The 18709-nt window shown below is 43.7% G+C and overlaps 1 protein-coding gene across 5 annotated transcripts in view; it reads left to right on the top strand.

The window, feature by feature from the left end:
- The window catches only part of LOC112235712 (glutamate receptor 2-like), a 68079-nt gene extending 55935 nt beyond the window's left edge, over positions 1-12144 (top strand). For 2 of the 5 annotated variants that reach the window (XM_042316987.1, XM_042316986.1), the window contains exons 15-16: positions 566-700; positions 10762-12144. In XM_042316987.1, the coding sequence (XP_042172921.1) occupies positions 566-700; positions 10762-10932 (306 nt within the window). In that variant the 3' untranslated portion in view covers positions 10933-12144. Of the gene's footprint in view, positions 1-565; positions 850-10761 lie in introns of those variants that run through there. The other 3 variants (XM_042316989.1, XM_042316988.1, XR_006082600.1) reach the window with 2 other exon arrangements.
- Positions 12145-18709: the final 6565 nt, after the last annotated feature.

Here is an 18709-nt window from a genome sequence, read left to right as displayed (position 1 = left end):
TACATCCTGACCCTGCCCTACCTGATGCAACTGTCTGTCTGTGTGTGTGTCTGTGTGTGCCTGTGCCTGTGTGTGTGTGTGTGTGTGTGTGTGTGTGTGTGTGTGTGTGTGTGTGTGTGTGTGTGTGTGTGTGTGTGTGTGTGTGTGTGTGTGTGTGTGTGTGTGTGTGTGTGTGTGTGTGTGTGTGTGTGTGCCTGTGCCTGTGCCTGTGTGTGTGTGTGTGTGTGTGCCTGTGTGTGTGTGCCTGTGTGTGCCTGCGTGTGTGTGTGTGTGTGCCTGCGTGTGTGTGTGTGTGTGTGTGTGTGTGTGTGTGTGTGTGTGTGTGTGTGTGTGTGTGTGTGTGTGTGTGTGTGTGTGCCTGTGCCTGTGCCTGTGCCTGTGTGTGCCTGCGTGTGTGTGCCTGCGTGTGTGTGCCTGCGTGTGTGTGTGTGTGTGTGTGTGTGTGTGTGTGTGTATGCGCCTGTGTGTGGGTGCCTGTGTGTGCATGCCTGCGTGTGTTTGTGCATGTGTGTGCGTGTGCCTGTGTGTGTGTGCCTGTGCGTGTGCGTGTGTGTGTGTTTCCCAGGAGAAGACCAGTGCTCTGAGCCTCAGCAACGTAGCAGGTGTGTTCTATATCCTGGTTGGAGGGCTGGGTCTGGCCATGCTGGTGGCCCTGGTGGAGTTCTGCTACAAGTCCCGGGCCGAGGCCAAGAGAATGAAGGTGGCTCAGAACACACTGCACCTGGCTCAGAGCGCCCACAACCAGAACACCCTCCCCTCCTCCTCCTCCTCTCACAACTCACACAACTTTGCTACTTATAAGGAAGGCTACAACGTGTACGGAATGGAAAGTGTAAAAATCTAGGAGGGGTAGGAAAGAGGTTCTCACAAACCAGCCACCCTGTCAGTCAATCAGTCAGTCAGTCAGTCAATCACACCTTGCCTGTCCATCTCCTCTCCCACTCCTCCCTCTTTCCTCTCCCCTCCTCTCTCCTCTCCTCCCTCCACTCCTCCATCTCTCATCTCCCCTCCTCATCTCCTCCATCTCCCCTCTCTCCTCTCCCATCCATCTCTCCTCCCCCTCCTTTCCCTCACATCTCTCCTCATCCCTCCTCTCTCCTCTCCATCCTCATGTTTAAGAGGGGAGGGGTACGCTGCTTATTGTTAGCTACTGCTGTGTGTTTCTACCTAGTCATGCTTATTGCTGACCTTTGGCCTGTCACACCCCATACTGTCACCACACCCCATACTGTCACCACACCCCATACTGTCACCACACACCATACTGTCACCACACCCCATACTGTCACCACACCCCATACTGTCACCACACCCCATACTGTCACCACACCCCATACTGTCACCACACCCCATACTGTCACCACACCCCATACTGTCACCACACCCCATACTGTCACCACACCCCATACTGTCACCACACCCCATACTGTCACCACACCCCATACTGTCACCACACCCCATACTGTCACCACACCCCATACTGTCACCACACCCCATACTGTCACCACACCCATACTGTCACCACACACCATACTGTCACCACACCCCATACTGTCACCACACACCATACTGTCACCACACACCATACTGTCACCACACCATACTGTCACCACACACCATACTGTCACACCCCATACTGTCACCACACACCATACTGTCACACCCACCATACTGTCACCACACACCATACTGTCACACCCCATACTGTCACATACTGTCACCACACACCATACTGTCACCACACACCATACTGTCACCACACCCATACTGTCACACACCACCATACTGTCACCACACCCATACTGTCACCACACCCCATACTGTCACCACACACCATACTGTCACCACACACCATACTGTCACCACACCCCATACTGTCACCACACCACCACACCCCATACTGTCACCACACACCATACTGTCACCACACCCCATACTGTCACCACACCCCATACTGTCACCACACACCATACTGTCACCACACACCATACTGTCACCACACACCATACTGTCACACACACCCCATACTGTCACCACACACCATACTGTCACCACACCACCACCCCATACTGTCACCACACACCATACTGTCACCACACACCATACTGTCACCACACACCATACTGTCACCACACACCATACTGTCACCACACCCCATACTGTCACCACACACCATACTGTCACCACACACCATACTGTCACCACACACCATACTGTCACCACCATACTGTCACACACCCATACTGTCACCACACACCATACTGTCACCACACACCATACTGTCACCACACACCATACTGTCACCACACACCATACTGTCACCACACACCATACTGTCACCACACACCATACTGTCACCACACACCATACTGTCACCACACACCATACTGTCACACACTATACTGTCACCACACACCATACTGTCACCACACACCATACTGTCACCACACACCATACTGTCACACACCATACTGTCACCACACACCATACTGTCACACACCATACTGTCACACACCATACTGTCACCACACACCATACTGTCACCACACACCATACTGTCACACCCCCACACCACACACACTATACTGTCACCACACACCATACTGTCACCACACACCATACTGTCACCACACACCATACTGTCACCACACACCATACTGTCACCACACACCATACTGTCACCACACACCATACTGTCACCACACACCATACTGTCACACCCCATCTGTCACCACACACCATACTGTCACCACACACCATACTGTCACCACACACCATACTGTCACACCCCATACTGTCACCACACACCATACTGTCACCACAGACCATACTGTCACCACACACCATACTGTCACCACACACCATACTGTCACCACACACCATACTGTCACACACACCATACTGTCACCACACACCATACTGTCACACACCATACTGTCACCACACACCATACTGTCACACACCCATACTGTCACCACACACCATACTGTCACACACACCATACTGTCACACACACCATACTGTCACCACACACACATACTGTCACACCCCATACTGTCACCACACACTATACTGTCACCACACACCATACTGTCACACACCATACTGTCACCACACACCATACTGTCACCACACACCATACTGTCACCATACACCATACTGTCACACACCATACTGTCACCACACACCATACTGTCACCACACACCATACTGTCACCACACACCATACTGTCACCACACACCATACTGTCACACACCATACTGTCACCACACACCATACTGTCACCACACACCATACTGTCACACACCCATACTGTCACCACACACCATACTGTCACCACACACCATACTGTCACCACATACTGTCACCATACACCATACTGTCACACACCATACTGTCACCACACACCATACTGTCACACCCATACTGTCACACACCATACTCACCACACCCATACTGTCACCACACACCATACTGTCACACACCATACTGTCACCACACACCATACTGTCACACACATACTGTCACTGTCACCACACACCATACTGTCACCACACACCATACTGTCACACCCCCATACTGTCACCACACACTATACTGTCACCACACACTATACTGTCACCACACCATACTGTCACACACATACTGTCATACACACCATACTCACCACACACCATACTGTCACCACACACCATACTGTCACCACACACCATACTGTCACACACCATACTGTCACACACCATACTGTCACCACACACCATACTGTCACCACACACCATACTGTCACACACCATACTGTCACTACAGACCATACTGTCACACACCATATACTGTCACACACACCATACTGTCACCACACACCATACTGTCACACACCATACACACCATACTGTCACCACACACCATACTGTCACACACCATACTGTCACACACACCATACTGTCACCACACACCATACTGTCACCACACCCATACTGTCACCACACACCATACTGTCACCACACACCATACTGTCACACACCATACTGTCACCACACACCATACTGTCACCACACACCATACTGTCACCACACACCATACTACTGTCACACACCATACTGTCACCACACACCATACTGTCACCACACACCATACTGTCACCACACACCATACTGTCACACACCATACTGTCACCACACACCATACTGTCACACACCATACTGTCACCACACCATACTGTCACCACACACCATACTGTCACCACACCATACTGTCACCACACACCATACTGTCACCACACACCATACTGTCACCACACACCATACTGTCACACCCCCATACTGTCACCACACCCATACTGTCACCACACACCATACTGTCACACACACATACTGTCACCATACTGTCACCATACTGTCACCACACACCATACTGTCACACACCATACTGTCACCACACACCATACTGTCACACACCATACTGTCACCACACACCATACTGTCACCACACACCATACTGTCACCACACACCATACTGTCACACACCCATACTGTCACACACCATACTGTCACCACACACCATACTGTCACCACACACCATACTGTCACACCCCATACTGTCACCACACACTATACTGTCACCACACACTATACTGTCACACACCATACTGTCACCACACACCATACTGTCACCACACACCATGTCACCACACACCATACTGTCACCACACACCATACTGTCACACACCATACTGTCACACACCATACTGTCACACACCATACTGTCACACACCATACTGTACTACTGTCACCACACACCATACTGTCACACACCATACACACACTGTCACCACACACCATACTGTCACCACACCCATACTGTCACCACACACCATACTGTCACACACACCATACTGTCACCACACACTGTCACTGTCACACACACCATACTGTCACCACACCATACTGTCACCACACCCATACTGTCACCATACTGTCACCATACTGTCACCACACACCATACTGTCACCACACACCATACTGTCACCACACACCATACTGTCACCACACACCATACTGTCACCACACCATACTGTCACACACACTACTGTCACCACACACCATACTGTCACACACCATACTGTCACACACCATACTGTCACCACACACCATACTGTCACCACACACATACTGTCACACACCATACTGTCACCACACCATACTGTCACACACCATACTGTCACACACCATACTGTCACCACACACCATACTGTCACCACACACCATACTGTCACCACACATACTGTCACACACTGTGTCACACACACCATACTGTCACCACACACCATACTGTCACCACACACCATACTGTCACCACACACCATACTGTCACCACACACCATACTGTCACCACACACCATACTGTCACCACACACCATACTGTCACCACACACCATACTGTCACACACCCATACTGTCACCACACACCATACTGTCACACACCCATACTGTCACACACCATACTGTCACCACCACACACCATACTGTCACCACACACCATACTGTCACCACACACCATACTGTCACCACCATACTGTCACCACACATACTGTCACCACACACCATACTGTCACACACACACCACACACCATACTGTCACCACACACCATACTGTCACCACACACTATACTGTCACCACACACCATACTGTCACCACACACCATACTGTCACCACACACCATACTGTCACCACCCATACTGTCACCACACACCATACTGTCACCACACCATACTGTCACCACACACCATACTGTCACCACACACCATACTGTCACACCCATACTGTCACCACACACCATACTGTCACCACACACCATACTGTCACACACACCATACTGTCACCACACATACTGTCACCACACACCATACTGTCACCACACACCATACTGTCACACACCATACTGTCACCACACCATACTGTCACCACACACCATACTGTCACCACACACCATACTGTCACCATATACTGTCACCACACACCATACTGTCACACACCCATACTGTCACCACACACCATACTGTCACCACACACCATACTGTCACCACACACCATACTGTCACACACCATATGTCACACACCATACTGTCACCACACACCATACTGTCACCACACACCATACTGTCACCACACACCATACTGTCACCAAACACACACACACCATACTGTCACCACACACCATACTGTCACACCATACTGTCACCACACACCATACTGTCACCACACACCATACTGTCACCACATACTGTCATACTGTCACACACACCATACTGTCACACACACCCATACTGTCACACACACCACTGTCACCACACACATACTGTCACACACCATACTGTCACCACACACCATACTGTCACCACACACCATACTGTCACCACACACCATACTGTCACCACACACCACCACACACCATACTGTCACCACACACCATACTGTCACACACCATACTGTCACCACACACCATACTGTCACACACCATACTGTCACCACACACCATACTGTCACCACACACCATACTGTCACACCACCATACTGTCACACACCCATACTGTCACACACCCCATACTGTCACCACACACCATACTGTCACCACACACCATACTGTCACCACACACCATACTGTCACACACCATACTGTCACACACCATACTGTCACACACCCATACTGTCACCACACACCATACTGTCACCACACACCATACTGTCACACACCATACTGTCACCACACACCATACTGTCACCACGCACCATACTGTCACCACACACCATACTGTCACCACACACCATACTGTCACCACACACCATACTGTCACACACCCATACTGTCACCACACACCATACTGTCACCACACACCATACTGTCACACACATACTGTCACCATACTGTCACACACCATACTGTCACCACACACCATACTGTCACCACACACCATACTGTCACCACACACCATACTGTCACCACACACCATACTGTCACACACCATACTGTCACCACACACCATACTGTCACCACACACCATACTGTCACCACACACCATGTCACCACACACCATACTGTCACCACACCATACTGTCACCACACACCATACTGTCACCACACACCATACTGTCACCACACACCATACTGTCACCACACACCATACTGTCACACACCATACTGTCACCACACACCATACTGTCACCACACACCATACTGTCACCACACACCATACTGTCACCACATACTGTCACCACACACACACCATACTGTCACACACCATACTGTCACCACACACCATACTGTCACACACCATACTGTCACCACACACCATACTGTCACACACACCATACTGTCACCACACACCATACTGTCACACACCATACTGTCACATACTGTCACCACACCATACTGTCACACACCATACTGTCACCACACACCATACTGTCACCACCATACTGTCACCACACACCATACTGTCACCACACACCATACTGTCACCACACCATACTGTCACCACACACCATACTGTCACACACCATACTGTCACACACCATACTGTCACACACACCATACTGTCACACACCATACTGTCACCACACACCATACTGTCACCACACACCATACTGTCACACACCATACTGTCACCACACACCATACTGTCACCACACACCCATACTGTCACACACACCACCATACTGTCACACACACCATACTGTCACCACACACCATGCTGTCACCACACACCATACTGTCACCACACACCATACTGTCACCACACACCATACTGTCACCACACACCATACTGTCACACACCATACTGTCACCACACACCATACTTGTCACACACCATACTGTCACCACACACCATACTGTCACACACCATACTGTCACCACACCATACTGTCACCACACACCATACTGTCACCACACACCATACTGTCACACACCATACTGTCACCACACACCATACTGTCACACACCATACTGTCACCACACACCATACTGTCACACACCATACTGTCACCACACACCATACTGTCACCACACACCATACTGTCACCACACACCATACTGTCACACACACCATACTGTCACACACACCATACTGTCACACACCATACTGTCACCACACACCATACTGTCACACACCATACTGTCACCACACACCATATTGTCACACACCATACTGTCACACACCCATACTGTCACCACACACCATACTGTCACCACACACCATACTGTCACACACCATACTGTCACCACACACCATACTGTCACCACACACCATACTGTCACCACACACCATACTGTCACACACCATACTGTCACACACCATACTGTCACACACCATACTGTCACCACACACCATGTCACCACACACCATACTGTCACCACACACCATACTGTCACACACACCATACTGTCACCACACACCATACTGTCACCACACACCATACTGTCACCACACACCATACTGTCACCACACACCATACTGTCACCACACCATACTGTCACACACACCATACTGTCACACACCATACTGTCACCACACACCATACTGTCACACACCATACTGTCACACACCATACTGTCACACACCATACTGTCACCACACCCATACTGTCACACACCATACTGTCACCACACCATACTGTCACCACACACCATACTGTCACACACCATACTGTCACCACACACCATACTGTCACACACCATACTGTCACACACCATACTTTCATACACCATAATGTTACACACACCATACTGTCATACACCAAACTGTCACACACCATACTGTCACCACACACCATACTGTCAACACACACCATACTGTCACCACACACCAGACTGTCACCACACACCATACTGTCACACCCCATACTGTCAACACACCCGATACTGTCAACACAGACCATACTGTCACCACACACCATACTGTCACCACACACCATACTTTCATACACCAAACTGTCACACACCATATTGTCACACACCATACTGTCATCACACACCATACTGTCATACACACACCATACTTTCACCACACACATGCATTTACTACACACTACATTTACTACAAACTACATTTACTACAAACTACATTTACTACATACTGCAATTACTACATTTTCCACATACTGCAATTACTACATACTACATTTACTAAATACTGCATTTACTACATACTGTATTTACTATGTACTACATTTACTTAATACTGCATTTACTACATACTACACTGCTACATGTACTACATACTGCATTTATTGCATTTATTGAATTTACTACATTTTCTGCATTTATTGAATTTACTACATTTACAACATTTACCACATACTACATTTATTACCTATACATTTACTGCATTTACTAAATGTACTCTATGTACAACATTTACCACATACTACATTTATTACCTATACATTTACTGCAATTACTACATTTACTACGTTTACAAAATTTACCAAATTTACTAAATTTACAACATTTACCACATACTACATGTATTACCTATATATTTACTGCATTTACTACATTTACTACATTTATTAAATGCTGCATTTATTCCATACTACATATACATTTACTATATTTACTAGATACTACATATACATTTTCTACATTTACTACATTTACTGTATTTACTACATACTACATTTATTACATTCACTACATACTGCAATTACCACATACTATATTTATTACATACACATTTACTACATTGACTAAAGACTACATTTACTACATTTACTGCATTTACTACATTTACTACATACTACATTTATTACATACACATTTACTACATTGACTAAAGACTACATTTACTACATTTACTGCATTTACTACATTGACTACATATTACATTTACTGCATTTACTACATTTACTACATACTGCATTTACTACATTGACTACATACTACATTTACTGCATTTACTACATTGACTACATTTACTGCATTTACTACATTGACTACATTTACTGCATTTACTACATTGACTACACACTGCATTTACTACATTGACTACATACTACATTTACTGTGTTTACTACATTGACTACATACTACATTTACTGCATTTACTACATTTACTGCATTTACTACATTGACTACATACTACATTTACTGCATTTACTACATTTACTACATACTACATGTATTACATTGACTACATACTACATTTACTGCATTTACTACATTTACTGCATTTACTACATTTACTACATACTACATTTACTACATTGACTACATACTGCAATTACCACATACTACATTTATTACATACTGCATTTACTACATTTACTACATACTGCATTTACCACATACTAAATGTATTACATACTGCATTTACTATATACTACATTTACTACATACTGCATTTCTAGATTTCAACATACTGCATTTCTGCATACTGCATTTACTACATACTACATACTGCATTTACTACATACTGCATTTCTACATACTACATTTACTACATACTACATACTGCATTTACTACATACTGCATTTACTACATACTACATTTACTACATACTGCATTTACTATATACTACATTTACTACATACTGCATTTCTAGATTTCAACATACTGCATTTCTACATACTGCATTTCTACATTTTACATATCTATACATTTATATTTCTACAGCAAGTGGAGCTGACCCTGACCATTGCATTTTTTATTTTGTGTGTGTGTGCGTGTGCGTGTGCGTGTGTGTGTGTGTGTGTGTGTGTGTAGATGACATTTACAGATGCCATGCGGAGTAAGGCCAGGCTGTCCATCACGGGGTCCTCTGGAGAGAACGGGCGTGTTCTGACCCCTGACTTCTCTCACCCTCCTGACTTTCCCCGCGTCCCCTACCTCCGACCAGGACTACCCATGAGCCTCAGCATGACTGACCTCTCCTGACCACTCCCTCACAGTGCCTTACAGCCAATCAGATCACAGAGAGCCGCAGGCCAACTCCACATCAACCCATCACGTTTTTCAGAGGACTGGACTTCCTTCCCGCCCTCTTCTCTGATTGGGCAGACAGCTCTGGGCTGGTGATGTCGTCACTCTTCCCCTCTAATCTCTCCCGGGAAGTGAAAACAACCAACCATGGCACACCTATCCATTTCCATAGTGACCAGCTCTGATTCAAGCACACGAGACTTCAGCTGCATCAGACGCGATTTTATAAAGCAAGTTGATCAACTTCACAGGGGAAATAATTCTATTTTTTAAGTATTTTCAAAAGCTTCCATTTAGTAGAGTGAGTCAATATGATCGCCTGTATACTCCGACTTCACTACCGCTCTGTACATAGGACTAGTTATAACAATAATAATAACAATAATGTTATATTAATTATATGAATAATAACTATAATAATGATGATAATAATGCTTGCTCTGAACCCTAACCCCTGTTTTCACTAGAGACCTAGTTTGACCTCTGAACCCTAACCCCTGTTTTCACTAGAGACCTAGTTTGACCTCTGAACCCTAACCCCTGTTTTCACTAGAGACCTAGTTTGACCTCTGAACCCTAACCCTTGTTTTCACTAGAGACCTAGTTTGACGTCTGAACCCTGACCCCTGTTTTCACTTAAGACCTAGTTTGACGTCTGAACCCTGACCCTTGTTTTCACTTAAGACCTAGTTTGACCTCTGAACCCTAACCCCTGTTTTCACTAAAAACCTAGTTTGACCCTAAAACAACAGATGGCACTGAGGCCAGAAACTAAAAATAGACATATATGGCCCATGAACAACAGACATACTGTATATGGCCCATGAACAACAGACATACTGTATATGGCCCATGAACAACAGACATACTGTATATGGCCCATGAACAACAGACTTTGGTCTTTATATGGACAAAAGACAGTGCCATAATAGAGTACCAATGCCAAGTACAGGAGAGTGCCAAAAGAGGGACTTGAACCAATAAACTGGTTCAGCCAAAAGAGGGACTTGAACCAATAAGCTGGTTCAGCCAAAAGAGGGACTTGAACCAATAACATGTTCAGCCAAAAGGGGGACTTGAACCAATAAGCTGGTTCAGCCAAAAGAGGGACTTGAACCAATAAGCTGGTTCAGACAAAAGAGGGACTTGAACCAATAAGCTGGTTCAGCCAAAAGAGGGACTTGAACCAATAACATGTTCAGCCAAAAGAGGAACTTGAACCAATAAGCTGGTTCAGCCAAAAGGACTTGAACCAATAAGCTGGTTCAGCCAAAAGGACTTGAACCAATAAGCTGGTTCAGCCAAAAGGACGAGAACCAATAAGCGGGTTCAGCCAAAAGGACTTGAACCAATAAGCTGGTTCAGCCAAAAGGACGAGAACCAATAAGCGGGTTCAGCCAAAAGGACGAGAACCAATAAGCTGGTTCAGCCAAAAGGACTTGAACCGATAACAAGGTCCAGCCAAAAGGACGAGAACCAATAAGCTGGTTCAGCCAAAAGAGGGAGTTGAACTAATAAACAGCTAATGCACAGTGACTCCCTCTAAATTCCTGATTACTTTACTACTGAACTCTGATGAAGATGATGATGATGGTGGTAATGATGATGGTGATGATGATAATGGTAATGGTAATGATGGTGATGATAATGATGATGGTGATGATAATGATGATGGTAATGATAATGATGATGTAATGATGCTGATAATAGTGATGATGATAATGGTAATGATGGTAATGATGGTGGTGATCACGATGATGGTAATGATGATGATGATGATGATGATGATGTGTTTACTGTGCTCTACAAGCAGGACTAGTAGGGACATGCATGATGGTGATGATGATGGTAATGATAATGATGATGGGACATGCATGATGGTGATGATGATGGTAATGATGATGATGATGATGGGACATGCATGCTTATCTCTGCACCACATTTCTGTTCTGACCCAGTTGTTATTGCCACTGAAGACTCCGGTCACTCAGTCAGCCTCACAGGGGGTCACTTCCCTATTAACATGATGTATAGGTCAATATTACACATTGATTTATTATATTGATACTGATCACTTTTATATTATCTACCAAGCTGTGTTAGCACTGGTGATGCTACTAGCACTTCAATGCACTGGATTTAATGTATATAAATCACTAAGTGGAGAGAGAGACAGGAGAGAGAGGAGAGAGACAGAGAGAAGTTTTGTGTGTGTGTGTGTGTGTGTGTGTGTGTGGGGTTAGATTGAGGATATGGTTCTTGTTGCACACAGAGGACTCAGCACAAGCAACCTCTACACAGACATAGATATACACTACACTAGATCAATTCGGCTGTTTTCTATAACTCTATCTCTATTAAAACCAACACAATAGTGCAAGGTTTTACATGTGTTCTACTCTACTACATACTAACGTCATCTAACCTGTACAGAACTCTCTCTGGGGACATGAAGTCCCTCTCTTCTCTGTCTGGCCTGGTGACATCACGCGCTCTTCTCTGTCACCTGCTGGACATCTACACACTGCTGCCAGACAGAAGAGAAGTGTGGGCCGTGTCTGAAATCCGTCTTTCCCTACTACTTTGTAAAACTACATACTGTGTACTAATCATACTACAAACTATTTAGAATGTAGTGTTTAGTATAAATATATTCAGTAAGCAGCACATCAACATCCTACCCTCATCCACACTGAGAAGGCTTCATCTAATCAGCAATTGTGTTGGTTGATAGTCAGTCCTCGGATCTGATCATCAACTGATTATGAAAAGGCTAGTCTCTTCCTCAATATTCAGTGAATTCTACTAGATAAAGACCAGTCTCTTCCTCAATAGAGGAAGTGAATTCTACTAGATAAAGACCAGTCTCTTCCTCAATAGAGGAAGTGAATTCTACTAGATAAAGACCAGTCTCTTCCTCAATAGAGGAAGTGAATTCTACTAGATAAACCAGACCAGTCTCTTCTTCTCAATAGAGGAAGTGAATTCTTCCTCAGATAAATAACCAGTCTCTTCCTCAATAGAGGAAGTGAATTCTACTAGATAAAGACCAGTCTCTTCCTCAATAGAGGAAGTGAATTCTACTAGATAAAGACCAGTCTCTTCCTCAATAGAGGAAGTGAATTCTACTAGATAAAGACCAGTCTCTTCCTCAATAGAGGAAGTGAATTCTACTAGATAAAGACCAGTCTCTTCCTCAATAGAGGAAGTGAATTCTACTAGATAAAGAAAATGAATTCTACTAGATAAAGACCAGTCTCTTCCTCAATAGACGAAGTGAATTCTACTAGATAAAGACCAGTCTCTTCCTCAATATTCAGTGAATTCTACTAGATAAAGACCAGTCTCTTCCTCAATAGAGTTCAGTGAATTCTAGTTGGTGAAAAGCCCAAATGTGTATAACATTTAAAACACTACATTTTCAACCTTTTTATTTCCATACCCATCTGCCTAATGTTTAGAACGCCAGTAGGGGTATTCGGACACGCCCCCCCCGACTGTCATGTTCTTGTTTTCAGAGTTCTATGTTCAGATAATCAGTACCTCACCTCTACAGGTGTGTGTTCTTTCTTTCTTATATCTAAACTGTTCCAGTGTGTTTATATATAACAAGGTTATAATTAAGAGTCTCAAAGTGTTTTGGAACTGGACTGTGTGCCATCTGAGTGATTTATTTTTAGGGACTGTTTTTAAATAAAGATTGCCATAAGCTTCTTCATCCTGTTTCATCCACTGTATTTCACATAGCCACACACAGGCACCCACTTATGCACACACACACACACACACGCACACTCTCTCTACTCTTAGGCTGTAAATTCCTGTAGTCTGCATTGTGTCCCTGCTGCAGCTGACAGAGTAAACTACTGTTAGACTATCAATACACTCTGCAGTGTAGAGCAGTGAGTCTCTCAGCTCCTAACTCCAACACTATCTATCATTACTATCTATCACTAGCTATCAACACTATCTATCGCCAGCTATCATTACTATCTATCAATACAATCTATCACCAACTATCATTACTATCTATCAACACGATCTATCACCAACTATCATTACTATCTATCAACACGATCTATCACCAACTATCATTGCTATCTATCTCCTGCTATCAACACTATTTATCATTACTATCTATCACCAACTATCATTACTATCTATCGCCAGCTATCAACACTATCACTAGCTATCAACACTATCTATCACTAGCTATCGTAACAATCTATCACTATACCATTACTATCTATCACCAACTATCATTACTATCTATCACTAGCTCTCATTACTATCTATCACCAACTATCATTACTATCTATAATTAGCTATCAACACTATCTTACACCAACTAAACTTAATATCTATCATTAGCTATCAACACTATCTATCATTAGCTATCAACGCTATCACTATCTATCAACACTATCTATCACTAGCTATCAACACCATCTATCACTAGCTAAAATTAGCTATCAACACTATCACCAACTATCCTTATGATCTATCATTAGCTATCAACGCTATCACTATCAACACTATCACTAGCTATAATTAGCTATCAACGCTATCTATCATTAGCTATCAACATAATCTATCACTAGCTATGATTAGCTATCAACAATATATATCACTAGCTATCAACACTATCTATCACTATCTATCAACACTATTACTAGCTACAATTAGCTATCAATACTATCTATCATTAGCTATCAACACAATCTATCACTAGCTATGATTAGCTATCAACAATATATATCACTAGCTATCAACACTATCTATCACTAGCTATCAACACTATCTATCACTAGCTATCAACACTACCACTAGCTATGATTAGCTATCAACACTATCTATCACTAGCTATCAACACCATCTATCACTAGCTATCAACACTATCACTAGCTATAATTAGCTATTAACACAATCTATCAATAGCTATGATTAGCTATCAACAATATATATCACTAGCTATCAACACTATCTATCACTATCTATCACTAGCTATAATTAGCTATCAACACAATCTATCACTAGCTATGATTTGCTATCAACAATATATATCACTAGCTATCAACACTATCTATCACTAGCTATCAACACTATCTATCAACACTATCACTAGCTATAATTAGCTATCAACACTATCTATCATTAGCTATTAACACAATCTATCACTAGCAATGATTAGCTATCAACAATATATATCACTAGCTATCAACATTATCTATCACTAGCTATCAACACTATCACTTGCTATAATTAGCTATCAACACTATCTATCACTAGCTATCAACACTATCAACACCATCTATCAAAAGCTATCAACACTATCTATCACTAGCTATCAACACTATCAACACCATCTATCACTAGCTATCAACACTATCACTAGCTATAATTAGCTATTAACACAATCTATCAATAGCTATGATTAGCTATCAACAATATATATCACTAGCTATCAACACTATCTATCACTAGCTATCAACACTATCTATCACTAGCTATAATTAGCTATCAACACAATCTATCACCAGCTATGATTTGCTATCAACAATATATATCACTAGCTATCAACACTATCTATCACTAGCTATCAACACTATCTATCAACACTATCACTAGCTATAATTAGCTATCAACACTATCTATCATTAGCTATTAACACAATCTATCACTAGCAATGATTAGCTATCAACAATATATATCACTAGCTATCAACATTATCTATCACTAGCTATCAACACTATCACTTGCTATAATTAGCTATCAACACCATATATCACTAGCTATCAACACTATCTATCACTAGCTATCAACACTATCAACACCATCTATCAAAAGCTATCAACACTATCTATCACTAGCTATCAACACTATCACTAGCTATAATTAGCTATCAACACAATCTATCACTAGCTATCAACACTACCACTAGATATGATTAGCTATCAACACTACCACTAGCTATGAATAGCTATCAACACTATCTATCACTAGCTATCAACACTATCTATCACTAGCTGTCAACACTATCTATCACTAGCTATCAACACTATCTATCACTAGCTATCAACACTATCAATAGCTATCAACACTATCTATCACTAGCTATCAACAATATCTATCAATAGCTATCAACAAAATCTATCACTAGCTATCAACACTATCTATCACTAGCTATCAACACTATCTATCACTAGCTATCAACTCTATCTATCACTAGATATCAACACTATCTATCACTAGATATCAACACTATCTATCACTAGCTATCAACACTATTTATCATTAGCTATCAACTCTATCACTAGCTCATCACCACTATACCCATCACTCCCATCACCACTAGACCCATCACTCTCATCACCACTATACCCATCACCACTAGACCCATCACCACTAGACCCATCACCCCCATCACCACTAGACCCATCACCACTATACCCATCACTCCCATCACCACTAGACCCATCACCACTAGACCCATCACCACTATACCCATCACTCCCATCACCACTAGACCCATCACCACTAGACCCATGACTCTCATCACCACTAGACCCATCACTCTCATCACCACTAGACCCATCACCACTAGACCCATCACTCTCATCACCACTAGACCCATCACTCCCATCACCACTAGACCCATCACCACTAGACCCATCACTCCCATCACTACTAGACTCATCACTCTCATCACCACTAGACCCATCACCACTAGAACCATCACCACTAGATCCATCACTCCCATCACCACTAGACCCATCACCACTAGACCCATCACTCCCACAGCTGCGATGAGCTCAAAGGAAAAGGAGAGAAGGAGTGCAGATCAGCAACGCATCACAAAATCAGCAACCTCAGAATCAGCGACCTCAGCTGACTCCCACCTGGAAAACAGAAGTGGGGGACTGACTCAAAAGCCATAACAACTGTTGCTGAGGGAACATGCAGTACCACGATCCTACATGTTGGAAGTTCAACATGGGTCTGTCCACAGGAACAGATATCACCTCATCTATATGGATGGACCTGAGAACAACAAAGCTGCACCAGCACCCAAGGTCAGAACCACCAACACCCAAGGTCAGAACCACCAACACCCAAGGTCATCCTGGATGTACCTGCTCAGAATAATCCCTTCAGGTCTGTGGAGACAAAATCAGAATAATCCCTTGAGGTCTGCTGAGACAAAGGCAGTCTATTCTTTGTTCTGTGAAAAGGAGAGATATGCTGTTATTTGCATATTGCAACCTGATTGGTCATATGCTAATGAGGGCCAGTGAGAAAGTAGGGGCATGAGAAAAGCATCTCTCTCTCTCGCTCGCTCTCAAAAAGGTCATGTTCATCTCTTGACACAATGATGAAAATAATCATGGCCTCTAAACCTTCAAGCTGCATACTGGACCTAATTCCAACTAAACTACTGAAAGAGCTGCTTCCTGTGCTTGGCCCTCCTATGTTGAACATAATAAACGGCTCTCTATCCACTGGATGTGTACCAAACTCACTAAAAGTGGCAGTAATAAAGCCTCTCTTGAAAAAGCCAAACCTTGACCCAGAAAATATAAAAAACTATCGGCCTATATCGAATCTTCCATTCCTCTCAAAAATTTTAGAGAAGGCTGTTGCTCAGCAACTCACTGCCTTCCTGAAGACAAACAATGTATACGAAATGCTTCAGTCTGGTTTTAGACCCCATCATAGCACTGAGACGGCACTT

The sequence above is a fragment of the Oncorhynchus tshawytscha genome, unplaced genomic scaffold, assembly GCF_018296145.1.
Source record: "Oncorhynchus tshawytscha isolate Ot180627B unplaced genomic scaffold, Otsh_v2.0 Un_contig_740_pilon_pilon, whole genome shotgun sequence".
NCBI lineage: Eukaryota > Metazoa > Chordata > Actinopteri > Salmoniformes > Salmonidae > Oncorhynchus > Oncorhynchus tshawytscha.
This window is presented reverse-complemented; position numbering and strand designations above follow the sequence as displayed.